The sequence below is a fragment of the Oncorhynchus clarkii genome, chromosome 2 (genome assembly GCF_045791955.1).
Source record: "Oncorhynchus clarkii lewisi isolate Uvic-CL-2024 chromosome 2, UVic_Ocla_1.0, whole genome shotgun sequence".
Taxonomy (NCBI): Eukaryota; Metazoa; Chordata; class Actinopteri; order Salmoniformes; family Salmonidae; genus Oncorhynchus; species Oncorhynchus clarkii.
Window position 1 is genome coordinate 66,459,844 of NC_092148.1, and position 24,266 is coordinate 66,484,109.

Below are 24,266 nucleotides of genomic sequence, written 5' to 3' on the forward strand. Positions count from 1 at the left end.
AGCATCCTGCCAGCTCACTCTGTTGATCACTCCTCTGTGTAAGGGAAATACAGTGGCTTGCGAAAGTATTCACCTTCCTTTGCATTTTTCCTATTTTGTTGCCTTACAACCTGGAATTAAAATGGATTTTTTGGGGGTTTGTATCATTTGATTTACACAACATGCATACCACTTTGAAGATGCAAAACATTTTTTTTTGTGAAACTAACAAGATATAAGACAAAAAAACAGAAAACTTAAGCGTGCATAACTATTCACCCCCCCCCCCCCCCCCCCCCCGAAGTCAATACTTTATAGAGCCACCTTTTGCAGCAATTACAGCTACAAGTCTCTTGGGGTATGTCTCTATAAGCTTGGCACATCTAGCCACTGGGATTTTTGCCCATTCTTCAAGGCAAAACTTCTCCAGCTCCTTCAAGTTGGATGGGTTCCGCTGGTGTTCCGCTGGTGTCACACCACAGATTCTCAATTGGATTGAGGTCTGGGCTTTGACTAGGCTTGTTGAAACAAGTACTTTTTTTCTTTCATTTCACTTTACAAATTTGGACTGTTTTGTGTATGTCCATTACATGAAATCCAAATAAAAATACATTTAAATTGCAGGTTGTAATGCAACAAAATGGGACAAATGCCAAGGGGGATGAATACTTTTGAAGGCACTGTAGTTCTGTCATAGTTAATATTATTTATGCATTTTACCTTTGCTTCTTTCTTTTCATAGACCTGTATTGATGTTAAGTTTCTTAATCAGACATTGATGCTCTCTCTCAGTGGCCAGACACCTGACACATCAGAGCTGAATTTTCTCCAGAAAGCCCAGATGCTGGAGACATATGGTGTGGATCCTCATCCATGCAAGGTTGGGTGGTCAATTCTCACACACTGCTGCTTCAGCTTAAGACATTTGCATTAAAACACCCTGTTTCCTCTACTTGAGCTTTGAGGTCTCTCTTGAGAGAATGGATAATGCATTGCTAAAGCAAATGGCAGCACACATGCATCTACACAGTCATACAGTATGTATGTGTGTATTTGATACTGGTATCTATTGTAGGTCTATTGTGTTGTGCCATAACAATGTGAGACACTGTTTTTTTGTGTATGACAGGATGTGTCTGGAAATCCAGCCTTTCTTGCCTTCACCCCATTCGGATTTGTCGTGCTTCAGGGAAACAAGAGGGTTCATTTTCTCAAGTGGTGAGTAGAATGATTTCTGCTCTAATGCTGATTTCTGGGGTGGCAGGTAGCTTAGTGGTTCGAGCGTTGGGCCAGTAACCGGAAGGTTGCTAGATTGAATCCCTGAGCTGACAAGGTACAAATCTGTCGTTCTGCCCCTGAACAGGCAGTTAATCCACTGTTCCTAGGCCGTCATTGTAAATAAGAATTTGTTCTTAACTGACTTGCCTAGTTAAATAAATAATCCTAAACCACATACCACTGCTGGTTCTACATTCACAATCAGTGGAGTGTGTCCAGCTGATTCTCTCCTCCTGACCAGAGGGCCAGCATGCATACAGGTGTCCCATTGTCTTAGTTAGTCGCTACTATTTTGGGCATATGATTTCACAGGCCTGTCTGTTAGAAATCAACTTGTTTTTAAATGTACAAGGAAAATACATGTTCTCAACCACAACAAAGAATTTATCATGCATGCAGCAGTGACTGTAAGAATCCTTAATGACATACATGGATCAGTGCTGCTCTAACATACTATTCCATACAGCCCCTCTCATTAAGCCAGTAGCCCACTATATTGGGTCTGTAATAGTTAAATATGAGTTAGATATTCACTCCTGATATAGAAATCCCACCACCTAATTCAGTACCATATGTCTGTAATACTTACAAATTCTGGCCAAGTAGACGATGTGAATGTTACAATATGTTACAGCATTTACAGCTGCTTTGTTAGATTTGTTTTATCTTCGGCACATTCTCCCATCCCATGTCTCCAGTTTACCTGGGGTATTATCAGATATGTGTTCTGTTAGCCAAACATGGAGCTCCATTGCTGTTTGTGTGGTCTGCTAGTGGTTGTGATTAATTTTTTAAGAGCTTGTGGCTCTCAATGCAGTTGGTTGTGTGAGTAACTATCCCCTTCCTTGTGGGCAGGAACGAGGTGACCAAACTGAAGTTCGAGGGAAAGATATTCCATATATATGCAAATCAGAAGGAGGTGAGAGCATGAATTATTGATGTGTTGGGGGAGTCAAGTATAGAGAGCAGCGCAGTGACTGTGACTGTTCTATGGCCAATACTCTCTGAAAACAGTTCCTGGAGATAGCATGTTCTAGTCATACCACAGCCCAGTGTGTTCAATAAACAGCAGTAGTAATAGTGACTCTTGAAACTGAGAAACTGTTAGGTTGTTTTATTTTCCTGCACATTTATTTCTAATGTGCAGGACAAAAAGATCATCTTGACTTACTTTGCACCAACACCTGAGGCCTGCAAGCACCTGTGGAAATGTGGAGTGGAGAACCAAGCCTTCTACAAGTAAGTGTTATTCTTCCTCTAAGTCATAGCTATACACTTTACTCCAGGGCATCTGTGAGAGCTATCTAAAGAGGGCTCTCCTCTCCTCTGACCTTGAAGTGTCCTGAGAGCAGCGTTGTCAGGCTGTTTATGAGATAGGGAACGAGACGTGAGGCAACGGTGAGCTTTTGTGAGTTAGTGTGCACTGGGACATGCCAGTGAACCCTGCACGGCTCCTCCAGAGAAATGAGTGCTCCTTCCGTCTCAGCCATGACTGATTGTGTGTCCTCTCCCCCTACCTCTGGGAGGTCACCTCCCCCTACCTCTGGGAGGTCACCTCCCCCTGCAACACATCAACACAATGACCAGAGAGAGTCTAGTAATGGATGATGGTGACAGGGAAGGTTGCTGAGGAGCATGTGGGTTGAGGGAGTGCTCAGGTGATAGGAGATAGAAAAGGGGGGGGGGCAAACATAGGGCAGCACAGCACACACAGAGATGGAATTAGTATGATGTGTTTGCATCCCAATATTACACTTTATATACATCACAGAAGACTGAAATATAACAAAAATATTAAAAAATATAACTGTTTGACATAGAAACACCAAAGATGATTAATTATGAAATTATGAAAAATATGAATAACATTCCACCTGTGAGGCCACTAGTCATTTGACTGCAGCAACAGGCTATAATGTAAAGTAAAAAGTATGATGTCACCCCTCTTCTCTTTCCTTTCTTCTTCTCCACCTCTCTTCCCCTCCATCAGGCTGGAGAAGTCGAGTCAGGTGCGGACAGTGTCCAGCAGCAACTTGTTCTTCAAGGGGAGTCGTTTCCGCTACAGGTACAGTAAATTATGACAGTAAGGGCACTGCAGATAGCCCACAGCTATGCTGAAGAGCTTCTCCAGCATAGGGGACCTCAGGGCCCTGCTGTAACGTCAGTCTACTTGACCTGAGCCAGGACACAGAGGGGACAGGGAGGGGGACAGTGTTACATTCAGAACAATGTTTCAGCATTCATTTCATTTCATTCCTTTCACATCTGTGAATGCTGAAGTGCTAGGAGCAGGGAAATAACTTGGTCTGTGAAACCTTTAAAATTACTGGTTCTTGTTACTGGAAATCTGAACTTTCTAATGGTTTAAAATAGCTACAGTATGTTGAGTCCATTATGTTATGATGAAAGATTGAGTTTGTGTTTCAATCTTTTGGAAAATAAATAATATTGCAGTGTAGTCTGGAGACGGTGATTGGGTTAGAGAGAGTTGGGTTCACCAGGTTAATCTAATCTCAGTTCTTGTGTACTGTACTGATGCTTCTCACTGAACTGCTCTGTGTAGTGTGTGGCACCAGGGAGCTCTATTATTGTGCTTTATTGCAGTGGACGAGTGGCGAAAGAAGTGATGGAGCAGAGTGCCAAAATCAAACGAGAGCCTCCAGAAATACACAGGTAAAATCAATGCTATTCACTAGATGTCAATGTGGGCACTGTATCATCCATCTCAGATGACAAGTGTGTGTGTGTGTGTGTGTGTGTGTGTGTGTGTGTGTGTGTGTGTGTGTGTGTGTGTGTGTGTGTGTGTGTGTGTGTGTGTGTGTGTGTGTGTGTGTGTGTGTGTGTGTGTCTGTCTCCACAGGGCTGGCCTGGTTCCCAGTAGAAGCTGTCCGTCCATCACTCACGGGCCGCGCCTCACCAGTGTTCCACGCACCCGCCGGAGAGCCGTCCACATTTCCATCATGGAGGGTAAGTGTTTGACCTGACCCCTGACCCACTACTCCCCTCAGTCAACACTGGCACTCCATAACAATCCCCACGGTCATGTTATGGGCAAAGGTGAATCATTGTCCCATAAGAGCCTTTAGGAATGTGGACAGGAGTGACACAGCTCTATATTGTTGTCTGTATCCAAATGAACATATGTACAGTAATCTGGATAGTTGTGGAAATGGGTCGCCATGCTTTATTTTGGGTCTAAGGTTTTAAAGGTAATCTGTGGATATTTCAATGGAGGGTGTTAAATCCAAACGTTCAGGGCCTTGCTCCTATTTGGAAGTATTTTATGCCCCCCCCCACACACACACACACACACACACACACTGTAGCCTGAGCTTAGCCATGCCCCTGCTTGTGGGAGTGGAGGGCTAAGTCACAGGTGTGTGTGTCACTCAGGCTGGTCTATTTCAGTGCGAGCTATCAACACTAGGGGTGTGTGTGAGCGAGGGGTACAGTGCCAGTACAAGGGCAGCTGGTGCAGCCGTCAGTCAGTCCACCTACTCTGAACCCAGGGGCCTGGGGCCTGCAGGTGGGCCTGCCCTGCTCCTCCTCTCTAACATATGTTCTGACCTGCCTCTGTCCTCTATCCCTGAGGCTAACCTTGCAGGCTGACACTGCAGCATGGGCTCAGGTGAACAGGAGCAGCAGGACTGAAGACCTGTCCTTGTCACAGCTAAGTCCCTGCCTGTCTCCCAAATACACAGTACAGTATGTACACCTGGCTATACACTCTATGCTGCTGCAGTAGAGTGGAGAGTGTGAGTGAAAGGGTCTGGTGCTGTATGTATCAGAGAGTTATGACAAGCTCTCACCTGTCAACCGTTACCCCCTGCCTGTGCTGACTGGGTGTCTTACAGTAGTATTAATACCCTTGCTGAAAATAGCCAAGGTCTTCCTCTCCATGTATGTCACTGCCCTGGGTGGGGCCTGGACATGGCCAGTGCTGGTCGTCTGAATACTGCTACAGCAGGACAGTCGCTCTCGCTAGCCCTCATACTGCCAGCCAAGACTGCAGCCATTGGCCTAACACATAAAGCGAGACCAGCGCACCGCTGGGGCTCTGGGACAGGGTCCACCAGGATAGTACACAGACGTGCATGCTTTGAGCTTTTGAAGACACCACCATGGTGAAGTGTCTGATCCGCATCACCACACGGGTGAACGTCCACCTGCGGATGATCAACCACTGCTACCGGGATGTAAAGGTACGCGTGCTGAGCCTGGGACCCCGGATGCTTGGCAAGGCCCTGGGCGTCCTGCCCCTCTACCCTTCCCTGACTGGGCAGGAGCCTGGCAGCCTCTCCCCCCTGCCTCCCCCCATCTTGCCTGGCACCCCTCTGCCCGATGGCTGGCCCCAGTCCAGCACCCCGACAGGTAACCTCATCATCATCACCCTCCTGGAGTGTTACAGTGACCAGCTCCCTGTTTGTTAATTCACTCCCACCTCATCAATGCTAACAGAATGGAAATGATGCCATGCCTTTGATGCCTTTGATGTCTGATCCTCTAAATCATATGGTCCTTGGAGGCCCTTTGTGAACAGTCTTTGGATCTATTTCTTGACCTCTTTGAGTTTCATCGGTTCATTTATCCTTCTGCTGGTTTAGAGGAAGTCTGAGTTTATGGGTCTTCTTATTCTGGTTGTAATGGTTGAGGTACAGACTAGTGAGGTGATACTGCTTTGTTGTTGATTTGTGAAGGTATGATTTGATTTTGAATTCAGGTAAATATTCAGGTTGATATTTTTTACGATATTTTGGCCTTTGGAGGATTTTGCCTAGCTTTACGTAATGTCCTCCGGAAGATATATTGTGTAATGAAATGTCTATAGGTTGCATTTTGCAATCTGCCCTGCAACCAAGCATATCCTAGGATGTACTGAAGGAGATTACCAATGAGTAAAGATGGCCTCTCACTGCCACCCATTACAGAGGCATCCTGATTTTGCTTTTGACAGGATCTCAGCAGTCAGCATGGCTTAACAGAGCTGGCCAAATCTCTATTTTGTCATTCCTCGAGGAGGATTTTTCTGCCTATGGATGAAAAGAACACATATGAGCATTAAAGGAAAGATTCACCCATTTTGAATGTTATATGGTTTTTGAGCATTTCTGAGTGATGTTCTATCGATTCCCGTGGTCATTTCATGTTTTCATGTCTATCTGAGCTATTTGCCATTCAAGAAGGCAGAAATACAGCTGGAATGTTTAGAGCTCGTATGCCTGCTTAACAGCAATAGCTCAGATACACATGAAAACATGAAATTACCCCGGGAATCGATAGAACATCACTCAGAATGGGAGATTCTTTCATTTAAAATATGCCTCATCATCAGGAGATGATATCCCTCTGCCTCTAGGTGTAATATTTCTGCGGTGGCTGTCTAAGGAATGGAACAGTCAGCGCAAGCTCAATCAACTCTTTCTCATCCGCAGTGACATCTGTCCTGTAGCTCGTAAAAAGAGAATATACACTGAACAAGTATACACTGAACAAAAAATATAAACTCAACATGTGAAGTGTTGGTCCCATGTTTCATGAGCTGAAACAAAAAATCCCAGAAATGTTCCATATGCACAAAAACCTTATTTCTCTCAAATGAGGAGTATTTTTGTCTGTAATAAAGCCAGTTTGTGGGGGAAAACTCATTCTGATTGGCTAGGCCTGCATTCCCAGTGGGTGGGTCTGGCTGCCAAGTGGGTGGGCCTATGCCAATCAAGACCAATCCATGGCTGCACCCCTGCCCAGTCATGTGAAATCCATGATTTAAAGGGGCTGCACTCCATCTCTCCATGAAATCCTAATTTATTTATTTCAATTGACTGATTTCCTTATATGAACTGTAACTCAGTAGAATCTTTCAATTTATTGCATGTTGCGCTTATATTATTTGTTCAGTATAGATACATTTGCATATCCTTTTGGTATAATGAAAAATGCTGCATTTGCTTTTTGTAGAGTAAGCATGCGATCACTGATGAGCTTGTGTAACGATGTGCGCTGAGAGTCGGGAAGCACGTTTAAGGAGTGTTTTAATACATAAACACAACATAATACAAAACAAGAAACTCAAACAGCACACAGACATGAAACTGAAACATAAATAATAACACCTGCGGAAGGAACCAAAAGGAGTGACATATATAGGGAAGATAATCAGGGAAGTGATGGAGTTCAGGTGAGTCTGATGACGTGCAGGTGCGCGTAACGATAGTGACAGGTGTGTGCCATAACGAGCAGCCTGGTGACCTAGAGGCCGGAGAGGGAGCACATGTGACAGCTAGCAACCTTTAATGCATCCTAAGGCTAACTGTAGGCTACCACAGAGACCAATACTGTGTAAATAATTATTAAGAATTATTTTTTTTTTAACTCTTATTTGAGAATGACCAAATGCTTTATATGTGGTGTTTATTTATAATTGCATGTATCTTATTTATATTTATTTCTATGTTGTGGATTATGATGTTCTCCCCCTGCTATTGTATGAACCTCACATTTTGTGGGAATTATAACTCTCTAGGTTGAAATTAGCAATACTTAGTGAGTGTTATTATTGTCTGAAAAATAAACCTACCCACTGTGATTTTCAAGGTTTATACAAGGGAGGGCTCAGCGTGCTGTGGGACTAATGAACAAGCTGCTAATCAGTATGGAGCATGTGCTTCTTGAGCTCTCTGTCACTGGGCATTCCCCACTCATCAGACCTTCATCTATAATAGATCAATGGTTGAGTCCAGAGTGATGTTCATATGATCCATCATTAAGCAACTGGATTGCATTATGTTACTGTATAAACACATTGATATCCACTCACATGGTTGAAACTCAATATCTTATTAGGTGTTAGCACTGTAGTGTTGTGTACTGGAAACCCCCTCTGAATCTGTTTCCCTCTCTCTCCACTCCCTGCCCTGGACAGGTCTGGAGTCGTTGCGTGACAGTGCCCACTCTACACCTGTGCGCTCTGTGTCCCATGGGGACTCCTTCATGCCGCGCTCCCGCAGCCTAGCCACGGATGCCAGCGAGGGCTCGGCGGTGATCTCTGACGAGGCCTACAGCCCCTCTGACAGCGTGCTGCCTACCCCTGTGGCAGAGCACAGCCTGGAGTTGGCCGTGGCACGCCAGGTCAACGGAGCCCCCTGCAGCATCAAGGAGGAGAAGGAGTCGGAGGCAGGCACCCCCTCGGTGGGGGATGCAGGCGACTTATCAGACAGTAGAGCGACGGTTGAGGGTGCAGAGGGAGCCTCGCCGCTCAGCGAAGTGGAACAGGTGAATACGTTTGTTTTAAGTGTCCTCCGTTTGCTTCTTGTGACCATTGGACTCCTCTTTGTCTTGCTCTTCCTCCTCATCGTCCTCACTGAATCCGACCTTGACGTTGCATTTTTACGTGATATCCGCCAGACCCCCGAATTTGAGCAGTTCCATTACGAATACTTTTGTCCCCTCAGGCGGTGGTTTGCCTGCAAGCTCCGCTGGGCGGGCAGTTTGCTCATTAACAAATGAGAGAGAGCATGAGGCCGTAGAGCCCATTCGGGGTTAGAGAAGACGATTAAAGCTCCGGAGAGATGGAGGGCAGCCCCTTTCCAACCATGAACCCAGCTTCTCTCATGATACTCCTGGAATCACTGTGCCAGGAGATTCTCTCTCTCCCTCCATTTTGAGTTACTCCCCCTTTTTTCCCCTTTACCGTTCGTTTGTTTTTTACAAACCCAGAAGACATGTTTTTTTTTTTTTGAATTTCAGGTCATTTCAGGTATTTTATTTTTTCAAAAAATATAAACGAAAAAATAAGAAACTGAAATTAAAGAACTGAAGTATTTTTTAACAGGAACAAGACATTTTGTTGCAACGAATGAATGAAAGTTGCCTACATTTACTATGTATTGTTTGGAAAATAAATTGCATTTGCATAGGGGAAGAATGTGATGCAAGGATATCAGGGAAGCCACCAAGTCATCGAAATGGTTCAGAATGAAGTGAAATAAATACAGCTTTGAAAAGTGTTCAGTGAAGTAGACAGTCATGCCTTTTAAGATGAAGAAACATCCATCCCAAGCCATACATCTATAATGGTTTTCATTGATCAGAACAAAGCGCAAGTGATTGAAATTGAGTAAGTCGGGGATGATTACCAAATGCCTTTTATGAAGAAAAAAGTATATGATATGAAGAACGTTTTGAATTTGTCGAATTGTTTTAAAGTTATACTTTAGTGGAAATACAATAGGTGTATAAAGTAGAAGCTGTGAAGTTGAAATCCGTTTGAAGTTTTTTATAAAGGATACAGTTAAATAAACCAGTGACTATGGTGTTATGTGACCCCATAGTGACCCCATAGTAACTGTTGATGATCAACTTCTTGGAAACACTAGCACCAATAGGACCAGTCTAGGTAGATGTGCAATACTCTTTAGGTTAAATACTTCAGTACTTTTGAATGTGTGCATTTGTTTTGTCATATTTCTTAATTTTGTTTTATGTACATTTCTTGATTATGTTAAGATCTGTTGAAATGTATGATTTCTTTCAGTTCCATATCAACCTTGCTCTTCATTTAGCATTTTACTGTAATTAATTGCTAGTATAAGAATAACAATGATGTACTTTTTGTACAAAGTAGTTTGTTTCCTATTATATTGACAGTTTTTCCATGTATATTTTTAACAGAACTGAAATGATATTTTGTTATTGAAGATGAAATTATAATTTTTTTTAGCTCTGTGTTTCAAGTGAGGTCTGGCATTTATGGACATATATGAGAAGGGGTTGACTCAAAAACTGGGCTTTTATCCAGATCCACTCCGTATAGATCACAACTCTCTCACTCCACCAGCATGCATACTTTTTAGTTGTCAAGACAACTATTTAAAATGCCCACTGTAGGCCAGGAAGGCACAACAGATGGTGGAGGAACAATACATATTGTCAAAAGTAGACTGGACTACAATACCAACAGAAAACATAGTACTCCAAAGACAATGCAGATTGGTCAGTCGTTTTCCACGGTTTGAGAGGTGTCTGTGCAGACTATTCTGTCTCATAGCTCAAGGGAGCAGTAATTCTGCTGTCATGGCTATTATTGGGTCAAATCTGTTTTTAGTGGGGTTTCGTCTCTACCTCCTCTACTGTACCTGGTCCAGGTGTGAGTGTGTGTTGTGTGTTTGTATGTAGGAATGTAACACACTTCAAGCTGATAATGTGAAGTGTTGACAGATAAAAAATATGGTCTTATTTTTTTTTAAGTGCGAGAAAACGATAAAGAAAGATATTGAAAGAGATTGAATGAGAAAAAGGTAGAGGTTCAAGGGATGTCAAAATAAATGAGCACTGATGAGTCGACCAGCCTCACATGCCACGAGGCCGGTACGAGTATAATCAAAGGGGAATGCATATGTGACCATTTGGTGCTCGTGACTATTGGCTTGCAGCCATTCTTGTTTTGGCCTGTTATTTAACACCATGACCTCCACACAGCTGCTCCATGCTCTGATCCCCCAGCGGTGCTGTTGCCTGCTCTGCCCTGGGGAGCCCAGCCTGGGCCCATGTATCCAGAGCACTGCATCCCCTGGCCCTGAGTGTAGTCTGTCCCCCAACAGCACCCTGCTAGTTGAAGTAGACCCAGCAAGGAAGACACTGCAGCACATACTAGTCAGTGCTACGGCTGGGTGTCTACTGTGGTCATAGACATTTCAGTTCTTAACCCTCCATCAACAGTGTGGGGCCCAGACATCTGCTGTGTGAAATACCCATGTTTATGGCAGAGGTGTGCTAAAAGCAGCCCTTAGTAGCAAATCTGGTGCAGTAACAGTTACGTACCATAGAAAGGCAGAAATTCCTGAGTCAAATATGCATGCTCCTTATGCTAGTGTATTATGCATGCACTTCCAATGAACAGCACACAAAGATAGAGGATGACTTGAAAGGTTGAATTTGTCTGTACCTGGATGGGGAGTGCTGATCCAGTATGCAAGATAACGGTACTTTTTCGTTATTTTATACATTCATATTTCCTATTTATAACTTGCCTAGTGCTAAATACTGTAAAGGTGAACAAGACAGTTCCAGACAGTCTGTTAGTGTTACTTCTTAAAAGTCAGGGAACTGGAAGAGAAAAAAGGTCAATTGATGGTCTATGTTCGTACACATTATCAGCATTATGCAGCTTTAATGTATTTTCCAAGCATGCAACAATTAAGGCAGCATCATTCAATAAGCAATAATCAGTCAAATTGTAAGAGCAAATGGACATAGAAATGTAAACAGAAGTTATACACTGGACATTGTGCTGTTTTTTTGCAGTGTCAAATCAGTTGACTGTCATTGTATACTACATGGTCAAAAGTATGTGGACATCCCTTCAAATTAGTGGATATGGCTATTTCAGCCACACCTGTTGCTGACAGGTGTGTAACATTGAGCACATAGCCATGCAATTTATTGCGAAGTGGAAACGTCTAGGAGCAACAACGGCTCAGCTGCGAAGTCGAAGGCAAGCTCACAGAACAGGACAGCCGAGTGCTGAAGCGCGTAGCGCCTAACAATCGTTTGTAACACTCACTACTGAGTTCGGCACCATTGGACTCTGGACAGTGGAAATGCATTCTCTGGAGTGATGAATCACACTTCACCATCTGGCAGTCCGACGGACTAATCTGGGTTTAGAAGATGCCAGGAGAACGCTACCTGCCCCGATGCATAATGCCAACTGTAAAGTTTGGCGGAGGAGAAATAATGGTTCGGGGTAGGCCCCTTATTTCCATTGAAGGGAAATCTTAACACTATGGCATACAATGATGTTCTAGATGATTCTGTGCTTCCAACTTTGTGGCAACAGATTGGGGAATGTCCTTTCCTGTTTCAGCATGACAATTCCCCCGTGCACAAAGCGAGGTCCATACAGAAAGTTAGTCGAGATCTGTGTGGAACAACTTGACTGGACTGTACAGACCCCAACCTCAACCCCATCGAACACCTTTGGGATGAATTGGAACAGCGACTGCGAGCCAGGCCTAATTGCCCAACATCAGTGCCCGACTTCACGAATGCTGTTGTGGCTGAAAGGAAGCAAGTCCCTGTAGCAATGTTCCAACATCTAGTGGACCAACTCCAGAATGAGATGTTCACATACTTTTGTCATGTAGTGTAATTACATTACCAACAAATTAGAGCTCATGGTACGCGCCTTTTCATTTTTCATAAAACACAGTAATAATGTAAAATGAAGACAGTTATTATTCTTAGTATGTACCATATTTTATAGATGTTTTTTTCCTTCCATTGTTAAAGCTCTTATTGGGATGTTGAAATTCAGCATTTTGTTCAACAGTACTTCATTGTGACCGAAGGGTCTTTCCCGTGCCTGGAATCTTTAGTCCCTAACAGCTCTGTATTTTTAACAAAGGGGAAAATGAGTGAATGGACAGAGACAGATGCAGAGTACCCTCCTCATAATGTATGGACTACCCTTTAATCTCACAGGCTTAAATGGAAAACACTGTTTACTATGTAGCTGTTGTTAATGTAGGGTGGTGGTTACTGATCCCATGTGATGTATGGTCGGCACTTACGGCAGAGTGAGTCATTTGTGTATCTGAGGGAAAGTTATGTAGTTCTGTATCCGTCTGAATCTATCTGTACAGGCACTTTGCCTCTGAAAAACCTTGAATCTGTACAGTAAATTTGATCTGGTGATGTCATGTTTACATTAGTTTCTTTGATCTCTCCTGGGAACTGGCTGTAGTACTTGTTTGTCTGGTAGATGTTTCAGACTCTTGCTGATAGTGTGTAAAACAATAGGGGATTTCTGTTATCTTTGGACAAATTCCCTGGTTTACATATAGTATGTTGGAAATCATTATGGAAACCACAGACTAATAAATAACATTGATTGGCCATTACTCTGATTAAAGGAGGTACAAGATATTCTACATATGACAGTTTGCCAATGACATGAAGATGAAATAGTCAAGTGAAAAGTACAGCTTGAAAAATAACATGCCAGCAGATGAGCTAGTTTAACTGCAAAAGGTAAATGGCATTGAGGTGTCTTTTCCTGAAGGTCCCCTTTACTCCCACAGTAATGCTACTTAACAAGTATAGGGCAGACAGAGCTACAGCTATAGAGCTGAGGGAGTTAATAGAACCAGTCATTATTATGTCACCTTGTTGTAATATGCTTCCACCCCTTTCGCCAGCTCCCAAGCAAACACTCACACAGCTGTGCATATACATGTAAAGAAGTGTATATGCATAAGTGTCTGTAGACGTGTCTTATGTATCTTTCTCTCCCCAATGAAGGTTGCTGTTTATTTACGTAATATGAATATACAAATGTGCCAAATCCAATTCTTGTTCAGATCCATTCTGAATCCCATGTTTATACTGTAGAAAACCTTCTGTACAAAACAGTATACAATATTGTTTCTCTCTGATAGTCCCTTGTAACTGGTGCCATTAAACTATTCAAATTTGAAATAAACATTGAATAAACATTTAAAAATGGGCTTCTTGTGGTTTATGGCTCTTCAATGCAAATTACACCTTTTTTTATAGCTCAGATTATATAGTGCCATCTACAGGGAACATTACACATTCCATGCTTTTGGGTAAATGGAAGTACAGTATTAAGGGCGTGGTTCAAAACAAATCAACACAATTTTCCACATTCACCTTTTCCAGAAAACAGTTTAAAGCAGTATCACATTTAGGAATAATTTATGAGCCTTTATTAAAAGTGGAAAACTTCACGTCAGAATGGATAAGAAATACTGCTAAAGAAGCAAACAGTGATAATCCAGTGAAAAAAATGAAGACTATTGAAGACGCTGTACAGAAACACACATTCGTGCAACAGTTAAAATGAAACAAGTAAATAATTTACAAGTAAATTGGAATCAAATTGAACCCCAGTCTCAAATCCTCTACTAACTAGGAGTTTCCTTGCTACTCCAAAATCCCTCTGTTAGACTCCAGGTATGGCCAGGAGTTATACTCCTACAGTACAGAGAAGGCTGGTTTGAGGAATGGCCGTCTGTTTGTTTGTGGTGTGGGGAGGGCCATAAAGCCGGGCCTCCTCCCCACTGGGCCTGCTGCTGAAGGCCTTGAGCCCCGCCCTGCTGCTGACGCACGACCTGCTGCTGACCCCCGGCCTTTAGATCCACCTCTGGAGTTGGACCCTGTCCACGACCCATTGTTGCTGTACTTCCTACACCAAGAGACAGGAGTGCAGAGAATTAAACGGGTAAATGTAGATGCCAGATAGTATTCTGAATCAAAGTCTGGCATGAAATAACTAAAATATACAGTTGCAAGTACAGTGCTAAAAAAAATAAAGGGAACACTTAAACAACACAATGTAACTCCAAGTCAATCACACTTCTGTGAAATCAAACTGTCCACTTAGGAAGCAACACTGATTGACAAATTTCACATGCTGTTGTGCAAATGGAATAGACAACAGGTGGAAATAGGCAATTAGCAAGACACCCCCAATAAAGGAGTGGTTCTGCAGGTGGGGACCACAGACCAATTCTCAGTTCCTATGCTTCCTGGCTGATGTTTTGGTCACTTTTGAATGCTGGCGGTGCTTTCACTATAGTGGTAGCATGAGAGAGACTACAACCCACACAAGTGGCTCAGGTAGTGCAGCTCATCCAGGATGGCACATCAATGCGAGCTGTGGCAAGAAGGTTTGCTGTGTCTGTCAGCGTAGTGTCCAGAGCATGGAGGCGCTACCAGGAGACAGGCCAGTACATCAGGAGACGTGTTGGAGGCCGTAGGAGGGCAACAACCCAGCACCGGTACCTCCGCCTTTGTGCAAGGAGGAGCAGGAGGAGCACTGCCAGAGCCCTGCAAAATGACCTCCAGCAGGCCACAAATGTGCATGTGTCTGCTCAAATGGTCAGAAACAGACTCCATGAGGGTGGTATGAGGGCCTGACGTCCACAGGTGGGGGTTGTGCTTACAGCCCAACACCGTGCAGGACGTTTGGCATTTGCCAGAGAACACCAAGATTGGCAAATTCGCCACTGGCGCCCTGTGCTCTTCACAGATGAAAGCAGGTTCACACTGAGCACGTGACAGACGTGACAGTCTGGAGACGCCGTGGAGAACGTTCTGCTGCCTGCAACATCCTCCAGCATGACCAGTTTGGCGGTGGGTCAGTCATGGTGTGGGGTGGCATTTCTTTGGGGGGGCCGCACAGCCCTCCATGTGTTCGCCAGAGGTAGTCTGACTGCCATTAGGTACCGAGATGAGATCCTCAGACCCCTTGACCATATGCTGGTGCGGTTGGCCCTTGGTTCCTCCTAATGTAAGACAATGCTAGACCTCATGTGGCTGGAGTGTGTCAGCAGTTCCTGCAAGAGGAAGGCATTGATGCTATGGACTGGCCCGCCTGTTCCCCAGACCTGAATCCAATTGAGCACATCTGGGACTTTATGTCTCGCTCCATCCACCAGTGTTGCACCACAGACTGTCCAGGTCTGGGAGGAGATCCCTCAGAAGACCATCCGCCACCTCATCAGGAGCATGCCCAGGCGTTGTAGGGAGGTCATACAGGCACGTGGAGGCCACACACACTACTGAGCCTCATTTTGACTTGTTTTAAGGACATTACATCAAAGTTGGATCAGCCTGTAGTGTGGTTTTCCACTTTAATTTTGAGTGTGACTCCAAATCCAGACCTCCATGGGTTGATGAATTTGATTTCCATTGATAATTTTTGTGTGATTTTGTCAGCACATTCAACTAAGTGTACATATGATGAAAATTACAGGCCTCTCATCTTTTTAAGTGGGAGAACTTGCACAATTGGTGGCTGACTAAATACTTTTTTGCCCCACTGTATGTAAAGAAAAAAGTATTTAATAAAAATATTTCATTCATTCAGATCTAGGATGTGTTATTTTAGTGTTCCCTTTATTTTTTTGAGCAGTGTATATAGAATATCGCTAGAATTAATTTGAAAAAACACACAACAAAAACACATGTACAGTTGAAGTCGGAAGTTTACATACACCTTAGCCAAACACATTTAAATTCAGTTTTTCACAATTTCTGACATTTAATCCTAGTAACAATTCCCTGTTTTTGGTCAGTTAGGATCACCACTTTATTTTAAGAATGTGAAATGTCAGAATTATAGTAGAGAGAATGATTCGTTTCAGCTTTTATTTCCAGTGGGTCAGAGGTTTACATACACTCAATTAGTATTTGGTAGCATTGCCTTAAAATTGTTTAACTTGGGTCAAACGTGTCAGGTAGCCTTCCACAAGCTTCCCACAATAAGTTGGGTGAATTTTGGCCCATTCCTCATGACAGAGCTGGTGTAACTGAGTCAGGTTTGTAGGCCTCCTTGCTGGCACATGCTTTTTCAGTTTTGCCTACAAATTTTCTGTAGGATTGAGGTCAAGGCTTTGTGATGGCCACTCAAATACCTTGACTATGCTTGGGGTCATTGTCCATTTGGAAGACCCATTTGCGACCAAGTTTAAACTTCCTGACTGATGTCTTGAGATGTTGCTTCAATATATCCACATAATTTTTCTTCATGGTGCCATCTATTTTGTGAATTGCACCAGTCCCTCCTGCAGCAAAGCACCCCCCACAACATGATGCTGCCACAGCCGTGCTTCATGGTTGGGATGGTGTTCTTCGGCTTGCAAGCCCCCCCCCCCCCCCCCCCCCCCCCTTCTTCCAAACATAACGCTGGTCATTATGGCCAAACAGTTCTATTTTTGTTTCATCAGACCAGAGGACATTTCTCCAAAAAGTACAATCTGTCCCCATGTGCAGTTGCAAACCGCAGTCTGCCTTTTTTATGGCGGTTTTGGTGCAGTGGCTTCTTCCTTGCTGAGCAGCCTTTCAGGTCATGTCGATATAGGAATCGTTTTACTGTGGATATAGATACTTTTGTACCGGTTTCCTCCAGCATTGTCACTAGGTCCTTTGCTGTTGTTCTGGGAATGATTTGCACTTTTCGCACCAAAGTACGTTCATCTCTAGGACAGAAAGCGTTTTCTTCCTGAGCGGTATGACGGCTGCGTGGTCCCATGGTGTTCATACTTGCGTACTACCGTTTGTCCAGATGAACGTGGTACCTTCAGGCGTTTGGAAATTGCTCCCAAGGATGAACCAGACTTGTGGAGGTCTACATGGTTTTTCTGAGGTCTTGGCTGATTTATTTTGATTTTCTCATGATGTCAAGCAAAGAGGCACTGAGTTTGAAGGTAGGCCTTGAAATACATCCACAGGTACACCTCCAATTGACTCAAATGATGTCAATTAGCTTATCAGAATCTTCTAAAGCCATGACATTTTCTGGAATTTTCCAAGCTAAAGGCACAGTCAACTTAGTGTATGTAAACTTGACTCACTGGAATTGTGTTACAGTGAATTATATGTGAAATAATCTGTCTGTAAACAATTGTTGGAAAATGACTTGTGTCATGCACAAAGTAGATGTCCTAACCGACTTGCCAAAACTATAGTTGATTAACAAGAAATGTGTGGAGTGGTTGAAAAACGAGTTTTAATGACTCCAACCTAAGTGTATATAAACTTACGACTTCAACTGTGTGTGTGTGTGTGTGTGTGTGTGTGTGTGTGTGTGTATATATATATATGTATATATATATGTATATATATATATATATATATTAAATTATTACACACACACACACACACACAGTGCCAGTCAAAGTTTGGACACACCTACTCATTTAAGGTTTTTCTTTATTTTTACTATTTTCTACATTGTAGAATTATAGTGAAGACATTAAAACTGAAATAACACATGGAACCATGTAGTAACCCAAAAAAGTGTTTAAAACAAAATCTACATATATTTTAGTAGCCACCCTTTGCCTTGATGACAGCTTTGCACACTCTTGGCATTCACATGGGGACCGCCACTGGAAAGGAAGACCCAGAGTTACTTCTGCTGCAGAGGATAAGTTCATTGGAGTTACCAGCCTCAGAAATTGCAGGCCAAATAAATGCTTCAGAGTTCAAGTAAAAGACACATCTCAACATCAACTGTTCAGAGGAGACTGCGTGAAATCAGGCCTTCATGGTCTTTGCTGCAAAGTAACCACCACAAAAGGGCACCAATAAAAGAAAAGACTTGCTTGGGTCAAGAAACACGGGCAATGGACATCAGACCGGTGGAAATCTGTCCTTTGGTCTGATGAGTCCAAATGTGAGATTTGTGGTTCCAACTGTTAAGTACATGTATTAAGTATCCCTATCACGGCGCCATCACTCTTATTAGTATGCCTGCGCGGGGGTTGCCATTACCTGAGTGCAATGGCAACCATGTATTGTGGAAATAGGGTTTAGTAAACGTTGTTTAACTGGAACCTAGTTGTGTCATTTTAAGTTAACACCAGTAGGTGAACGGATGATCTCCGCATGTGTGGTTCCCACTTTGAAGCATGGAGGAAGTAGTGGGATGGTGCTTTGCTGGTGACGCTGTCTGATTTATTTAGAATTCAAGGCACACTTAACCAGCATGGCTGCCACAGCCTTCTGCTGAAAGTGTGCAAAGCTATCGTCAAGGCAAAGGGTGGCTACTTTCAAGAATCTAAAATCTATTTTGATTTGTTAAACACTTTTTTGGTTACTAGATGATTCCATGTGTGTTATTTCATAGTTTTGATGTTATCTATATTCTACATAAAATAGTAAAATAAAGAAAATAGTAAAATAAAGAAAAAGCCTTGAACGAGTGGGTGTCCAAACTTTTGACTGGTACTGTATATATAAAATGTAATCCTTTTTAGATGTAATTTTAAGGCAGCAAAATGTGAAGACTGTACTCATAAGCAGGTGTGCAAACTTTCACTCGTCACTGTATATGACTGAATATAAGATTTGACATTTGACACATAACACTAACCCTTTAGAGTTGGAGTTTGTATATCCTTTTCTCTTTTTGGATTTCTTGAAGGCGGGGGCCTTTTTCCTTTTCGCTCCTCTGCCGTTGTTACTGTTGAAATAACTGGAAGATCCAGCGTCGTCCTCATTACAGTCCTCCTCGTCGTCTCCGCGGCCTCTCCTTGTGTCTATCCATGCCATAGTGGAGCTTCCTTCAGTTGTGTCAGACTGCTCCTCCACTGCAGAGGGGTTCAGACAGACAGACACATGTTAACACAAACCAACTACACTACAGGTCCAACACAGCAGGGCACAGATATCGCTGAGTAGGAACATGAACATATGAAATCCAATATTATCGAGTTGTGTAGGACATGCTTTCCCCAGTATGGTCACTCACCAGGTAGCTTCCACTCAGAGTATTTCTGCAGAAGCGCGATGACATCTGCTCCATACTTCTCCAGTTTGTCCTCCGTCACACCATCAATCGTCAGCAGCACATCCGGGTCGGCCGACAGAGTCTCTGGGAGAAGGAAACAGTTTTACAACAACGACTGGTTATTGGAAGTCTACCAATATAATGTTAGGTAAACACTTGCTTGGTCTAGAAAGGAATATGAACATTAATGAAATACAACAAGTCTAAATAGTGGTGTATGCTCTCAGCACTCACCGGCTATCATCTTCAGGGTGGCAGTGGAGAAGATGTTGTAATAGTGAATGCCAAAGACTTTGCCCAGCCTTTTGCACAGATCAGTGAGCTCCTGCAGACACTTCTGGACCATCTCCTCGCTCTTGGAGACATCCTTGGCCACAGCAGTTTTGTGCTTCCTGATGCTGGAGGCACTCTCGGTCTCATAGAACTCCACCTAGGACAAGGAAAAATAACTGTCCCCATTTCTACTGCAGGGATCTCACAAACATAACTAAATATGTGAAGCTAATAACGAATGACAGAACACGTTCACAACAGTTGTTGACGTATCGAATGAGAACTAAGTTTATGGACCAATATAATGTGTGGTGTGTAAGCTCACCTGCATGTGTCCCCCGAGGACATTGATGGCTTTGGGTCCAGCAGAGATGTAGGCCACTGCCTGGCTGTTGGCTGTGATGTACAGGTCCTCCACCAGAAGGTGATCCAGAACGAGCTTCTTGAACAGCCGGTCAGCGTTGTGTTTGGAGTAAGCCTTTCCTATCGCAAACATCCCTGACTGGACACGGGCGGTTTTAGCACCTGTCAGAAAGCATTGTTGAGTTTCTCTCAGAAACACTAAACATAGTCATTTTTAAATCATTCAATTAAGTGGTGCTCTAATTTACTGGTTACCCAAGAAGATGTCCACCAACATGTTCAGAGTCAGTCGGTTTTGGTTCGCAGATTTGCTGTATCTGGAGCCAACTTTTTCACAATTCTCCTGGACAAATCTCACAATCTTCTTCACATCTTCAGTCACGTTTCTTGCTTTGTATTGCTGAAAGTGAAAAACAACAACCAGTTTGACTAAATAGAAACATTTCAAATTCAAACATGAAACATAACCACATAGCTGTAAAAATACTGCAGTGAAATAGAACAAGTGCTGAGTCAAGGAAAAGGTTAATAGTAATAATGGGTTTATTATCAAGGGTTAACTCTTACATTGGGTCTGGCACAGTTGTCACAGATGACATCAGGGTGTTCCTTGCAGAAGCCTGGGTTGAACTTGTGCTCTCCAAAGTAAGCCAGCAACTGTATCCTTCGGCAGTCCATCACGTTCTCACAGAAATGTACCATACTGTGCAGATTGTTCAAGTGAGTGGCTTTCGTATGGTGGTTTCCATCTTTGTCCACTGTGATCAAAACAGAGTGGACATTTTCTCAATATCACTTTCACACTTTGACATACAGGATTTTAGACATCATCCATAGAGCTTTCCATACCTCCATGGAAATGTTCCAATACGTGATATATAACTCATACAAAATTGCAGACTATTAGTTGTAAGTCTATATAGTCAAAATTCAGATCTGTACTGGTGAGGATTCTCTTGATGCGGATGACGTCAGAGTAGGAGTAGAAGAGGATGCAGTGAGAGATCTCTCCGTCCCTGCCTGCTCTGCCTGACTCCTGGTAGTAGCCCTCTACTGACTTGGGGAGACTGGCGTGGATCACATAGCGCACATCGGGCTTGTCGATGCCCATGCCGAAGGCTATGGTGGCACACATGACCTGGAGGACAGGGATACAACATTAACCCTGGGTTAATGATAGCTCAAGTAGTATGAAGGTGGTTAGTGACATTAACGTGTAAACATCTGTTAAAATCACCTCACCTGGCAGCCATCCTGATTGATCCATTTGGTCTGTACATATTCTCTGTCTTTGTCATTGATGCCTGCATGGTAGGCTAGCGCTAGTATACCAGCTCTCTGAAGACTGTCAGCCATGTTGTCACAGTCATTACGGGAAAGGCAGTACACAATGCCAGAATCACCTACACACAAGGAGTAAAAACCAGTCATGATCCCAGTCCTCAAAACACTTCATTCCACTAGCATTAAAAACCTCTGACCAAGTGAGGGAGAACACTAACGTGGATAATTCTTCTTGATCCAGTCAATGCAGTCCTCATCTACCTTCTTGGGTTTCTTGGGTAACACAGCATATTTGAGATTGTTTCTGTTGAAGCTCATGGTAAACCTGAAAGAGAAATGACACCATGAGGAACATTCATACAAACAGCTGCTGTATGTTTGCATACGACAATACTACAACTGCACTGGTGTTTTTTCCCAGGTAAGGCACGTCTTAGAGCACATACACCTGAGGCTGGGTCATCTGCAACTGATTGAGGATGTCCTTCTGGACGCGGGGGGTGGCAGTGGCGGTCAGGGCCATGATCGGCACTTTGGGGAACTTCTGCCGCAGCTCGTACATCCGCTTATAGTCTGGCCGGAAGTCATGGCCCCACTGAGAGAAACAACAGGGCATCAGGTTCATCGTCTCCCTCTAACATCTAACATTAGACCAGATAAGGCATCACATATAAGAACCTACCTGACTGACACAGTGAGCCTCATCAATGACAAAGCGTGCTAGAAGACCTCTCTCATACAGGTTCTGAAGGGCACTGATCATCCTGCCACTCGCACACACCTGGAGGAAAACAGATTGAAAAACAGGTCTGAATATAGCATTTCCCATTAGAAGAGGTTGATAACAGCATTACTGGTTAAATGATTTAGTTCTCACCTTTTCAGGAGTTGCATAGAGCAATTTAATTATGGGGTCCTTCTTGGACAGCTGCAAGTAGATCCTGGCTGCTTCACTGTCAGTCTTCTCACCAGACAAACTTGTGGCGGGAATCTAAAAACATGCAAGGATATTAGAAACACATTCCAAGCATAGGGTGGCAAGAATGTGTACATTTCATACTTCGCACTGTGAGCAGTATGTAGAAAACTTACATCCAGAGTAGTGAGTTTCTGGACCTGGTCTACAATGAGTGATTTCAGTGGTGAGATGACCACAGTGACTCCTGCACACACACAGGCCGGCAGCTGGTAGCAAAGACTTTTACCCCCTCCTGAAAAACAGGAAATAACAAAACACATCCAGCACATTACATTATCTAATCAACATTTTCTGTTCATACCTACTAAATATTACATATCTGCAAAGTCAGTTTGAGTTATTTGAATCAATGCATTAAAAGGCACTTGTTGTATACAACAATATTACAATTGGCATTGATTCCCCACTCACCTGTTGGCATCAGGACAAATGTGTCTTCACCTAACAACGTAGCATTAATGGCTTCCAACTGATTGAATCGGAACTGATGGAGACCAAAGCGCTTGTGGAAAATCTTCATCATCTCTGGACAGTGGGGGAAGTTGAAGACTCTGAAGCGATCGTGAGCAGGGTTTCTGTATGTGGGCTCTGCAAATTATTAGATAAACATGAGTCTGTCTGAGCTACAGACCAAGTAATCCATGTAAGAAAAACTAAAAAACATTTGTTTAGTAGAAGGAATAATCCAATCTCAAGGCTGCCCTATAATGAATGTACTTGCCTGGAGAGGTGATTTTAGGAGGCTTGGCCACAGGAGCTGGTGTAGCTGGTTTCTTCTGCCATGTTGATGTACTTGGTCCTCCCTCACGCACCGCTTTAGAGATAGAACTGGAGTCCTGCCTTGACGCTGAGGAGCTTGGGGGTTCAAAGTAATCAGAGATATCTGAATCATTGAAGTCATCTATGTCAAAGTCATCAATGAAGAAATCGTCTGGCTCCGTAACTGCTGGGGCTTGTGCCACAGAGGCTTGGGTACTGCTCTCCGCAGTCATTTGTACAGCAGCTGCCGGGCTCTTCGGTGAGAAGAAGAAATTTGACTGAGCCACATCACCAATTTGTTTTTTGAAGATACTGTAATTCGATGGAGAGTCACAATTACTTTGGCCTGTTGTGGATGCTTTCTTCTTGTCTCTAGTGAAAATAGGATTTTCCTGAGTGCTGGGTCTCCAAGAGATGCCTGGAGTCTGAACATTGATCATACAGTCAGAGTCCTCAAAAACACTACTGTCGTAGTCCACAGATATGATTGAGGACCTCCTGAAGGGAAGGGCTTTCATGGAATAATCTCCTTTACCCTTGGGCAGGCAAGTGGTGGAAGACATGACACTTGGAGTAGCAAAGGAAAAAGTCGTCTTTTCACTGAATCTGGATTCCAAGACAGTGCTGTCTGGCTGTTGTGTCCTTAAAGATGTGTCACTGCTGCCGGCAGCAATTATCCTTTTCCTGATGGTAAAAAGGGTGATATGGCTAACAGATTAATAGATGTCACAGTAGAACTACAGCTGAAAATTAATCTACAGTAGTTGTCCCATATAAAATAGCTCAGATTAAATTAATTACCTATGAGCCCGCTGCAGTAAGAGCTCTGTCCCACAGGACAGGCCTAATAGTTCATGATCAGGGATGGAATCCACCAGAGCACAGATGGACTCCATGATACTCAAGAGCTGATCTTCAGACTTTGGATTGGTGACTAAAGGGACAAATAAAACAAGGACTCAATACAAGAGAATTATATGCAATGTTCACTGGAATTATAAAAACATACCAAAACATATGGCTTAAACATAACCC

General features: G+C 43.3%; 2 protein-coding genes across 3 annotated transcripts in view; one reads left to right on the forward strand and one right to left on the reverse strand.

Moving 5' to 3' along the window:
- Window positions 1–13,756, forward strand: part of LOC139372315 (FERM domain containing 5a) — a 117,550-nt gene extending 103,794 nt beyond the window's left edge. The window contains exons 7-14 of the mRNA XM_071112047.1: window positions 772–859; window positions 1,109–1,197; window positions 2,113–2,176; window positions 2,405–2,496; window positions 3,248–3,322; window positions 3,862–3,930; window positions 4,118–4,224; window positions 8,177–13,756. Coding sequence (XP_070968148.1) covers window positions 772–859; window positions 1,109–1,197; window positions 2,113–2,176; window positions 2,405–2,496; window positions 3,248–3,322; window positions 3,862–3,930; window positions 4,118–4,224; window positions 8,177–8,760 — 1,168 coding nt within the window. The 3' untranslated portion in view covers window positions 8,761–13,756. The remainder of the gene's footprint in view (window positions 1–771; window positions 860–1,108; window positions 1,198–2,112; window positions 2,177–2,404; window positions 2,497–3,247; window positions 3,323–3,861; window positions 3,931–4,117; window positions 4,225–8,176) is intronic.
- The window catches only part of LOC139372299 (BLM RecQ like helicase), a 32,258-nt gene continuing 21,524 nt past the window's right edge, over window positions 13,533–24,266 (reverse strand). Inside the window, exons 5-21 of one of the 2 annotated variants that reach the window (XM_071112039.1) lie at window positions 24,033–24,165; window positions 23,194–23,915; window positions 22,884–23,060; window positions 22,586–22,704; window positions 22,371–22,484; window positions 22,176–22,274; window positions 21,940–22,088; window positions 21,712–21,818; window positions 21,452–21,612; window positions 21,152–21,347; window positions 20,777–20,967; window positions 20,465–20,609; window positions 20,172–20,371; window positions 19,808–20,003; window positions 19,535–19,657; window positions 19,157–19,373; window positions 13,533–14,461 (exon numbers count right to left, since the gene is read on the reverse strand). In XM_071112039.1, coding sequence (XP_070968140.1) covers window positions 14,251–14,461; window positions 19,157–19,373; window positions 19,535–19,657; window positions 19,808–20,003; window positions 20,172–20,371; window positions 20,465–20,609; window positions 20,777–20,967; window positions 21,152–21,347; window positions 21,452–21,612; window positions 21,712–21,818; window positions 21,940–22,088; window positions 22,176–22,274; window positions 22,371–22,484; window positions 22,586–22,704; window positions 22,884–23,060; window positions 23,194–23,915; window positions 24,033–24,165 — 3,260 coding nt within the window. In that variant the 3' untranslated portion in view covers window positions 13,533–14,250. The remainder of the gene's footprint in view (window positions 14,462–19,156; window positions 19,374–19,534; window positions 19,658–19,807; window positions 20,004–20,171; window positions 20,372–20,464; window positions 20,610–20,776; window positions 20,968–21,151; window positions 21,348–21,451; window positions 21,613–21,711; window positions 21,819–21,939; window positions 22,089–22,175; window positions 22,275–22,370; window positions 22,485–22,585; window positions 22,705–22,883; window positions 23,061–23,193; window positions 23,916–24,032; window positions 24,166–24,266) is intronic. The other variant, XM_071112040.1, reaches the window with a different exon arrangement.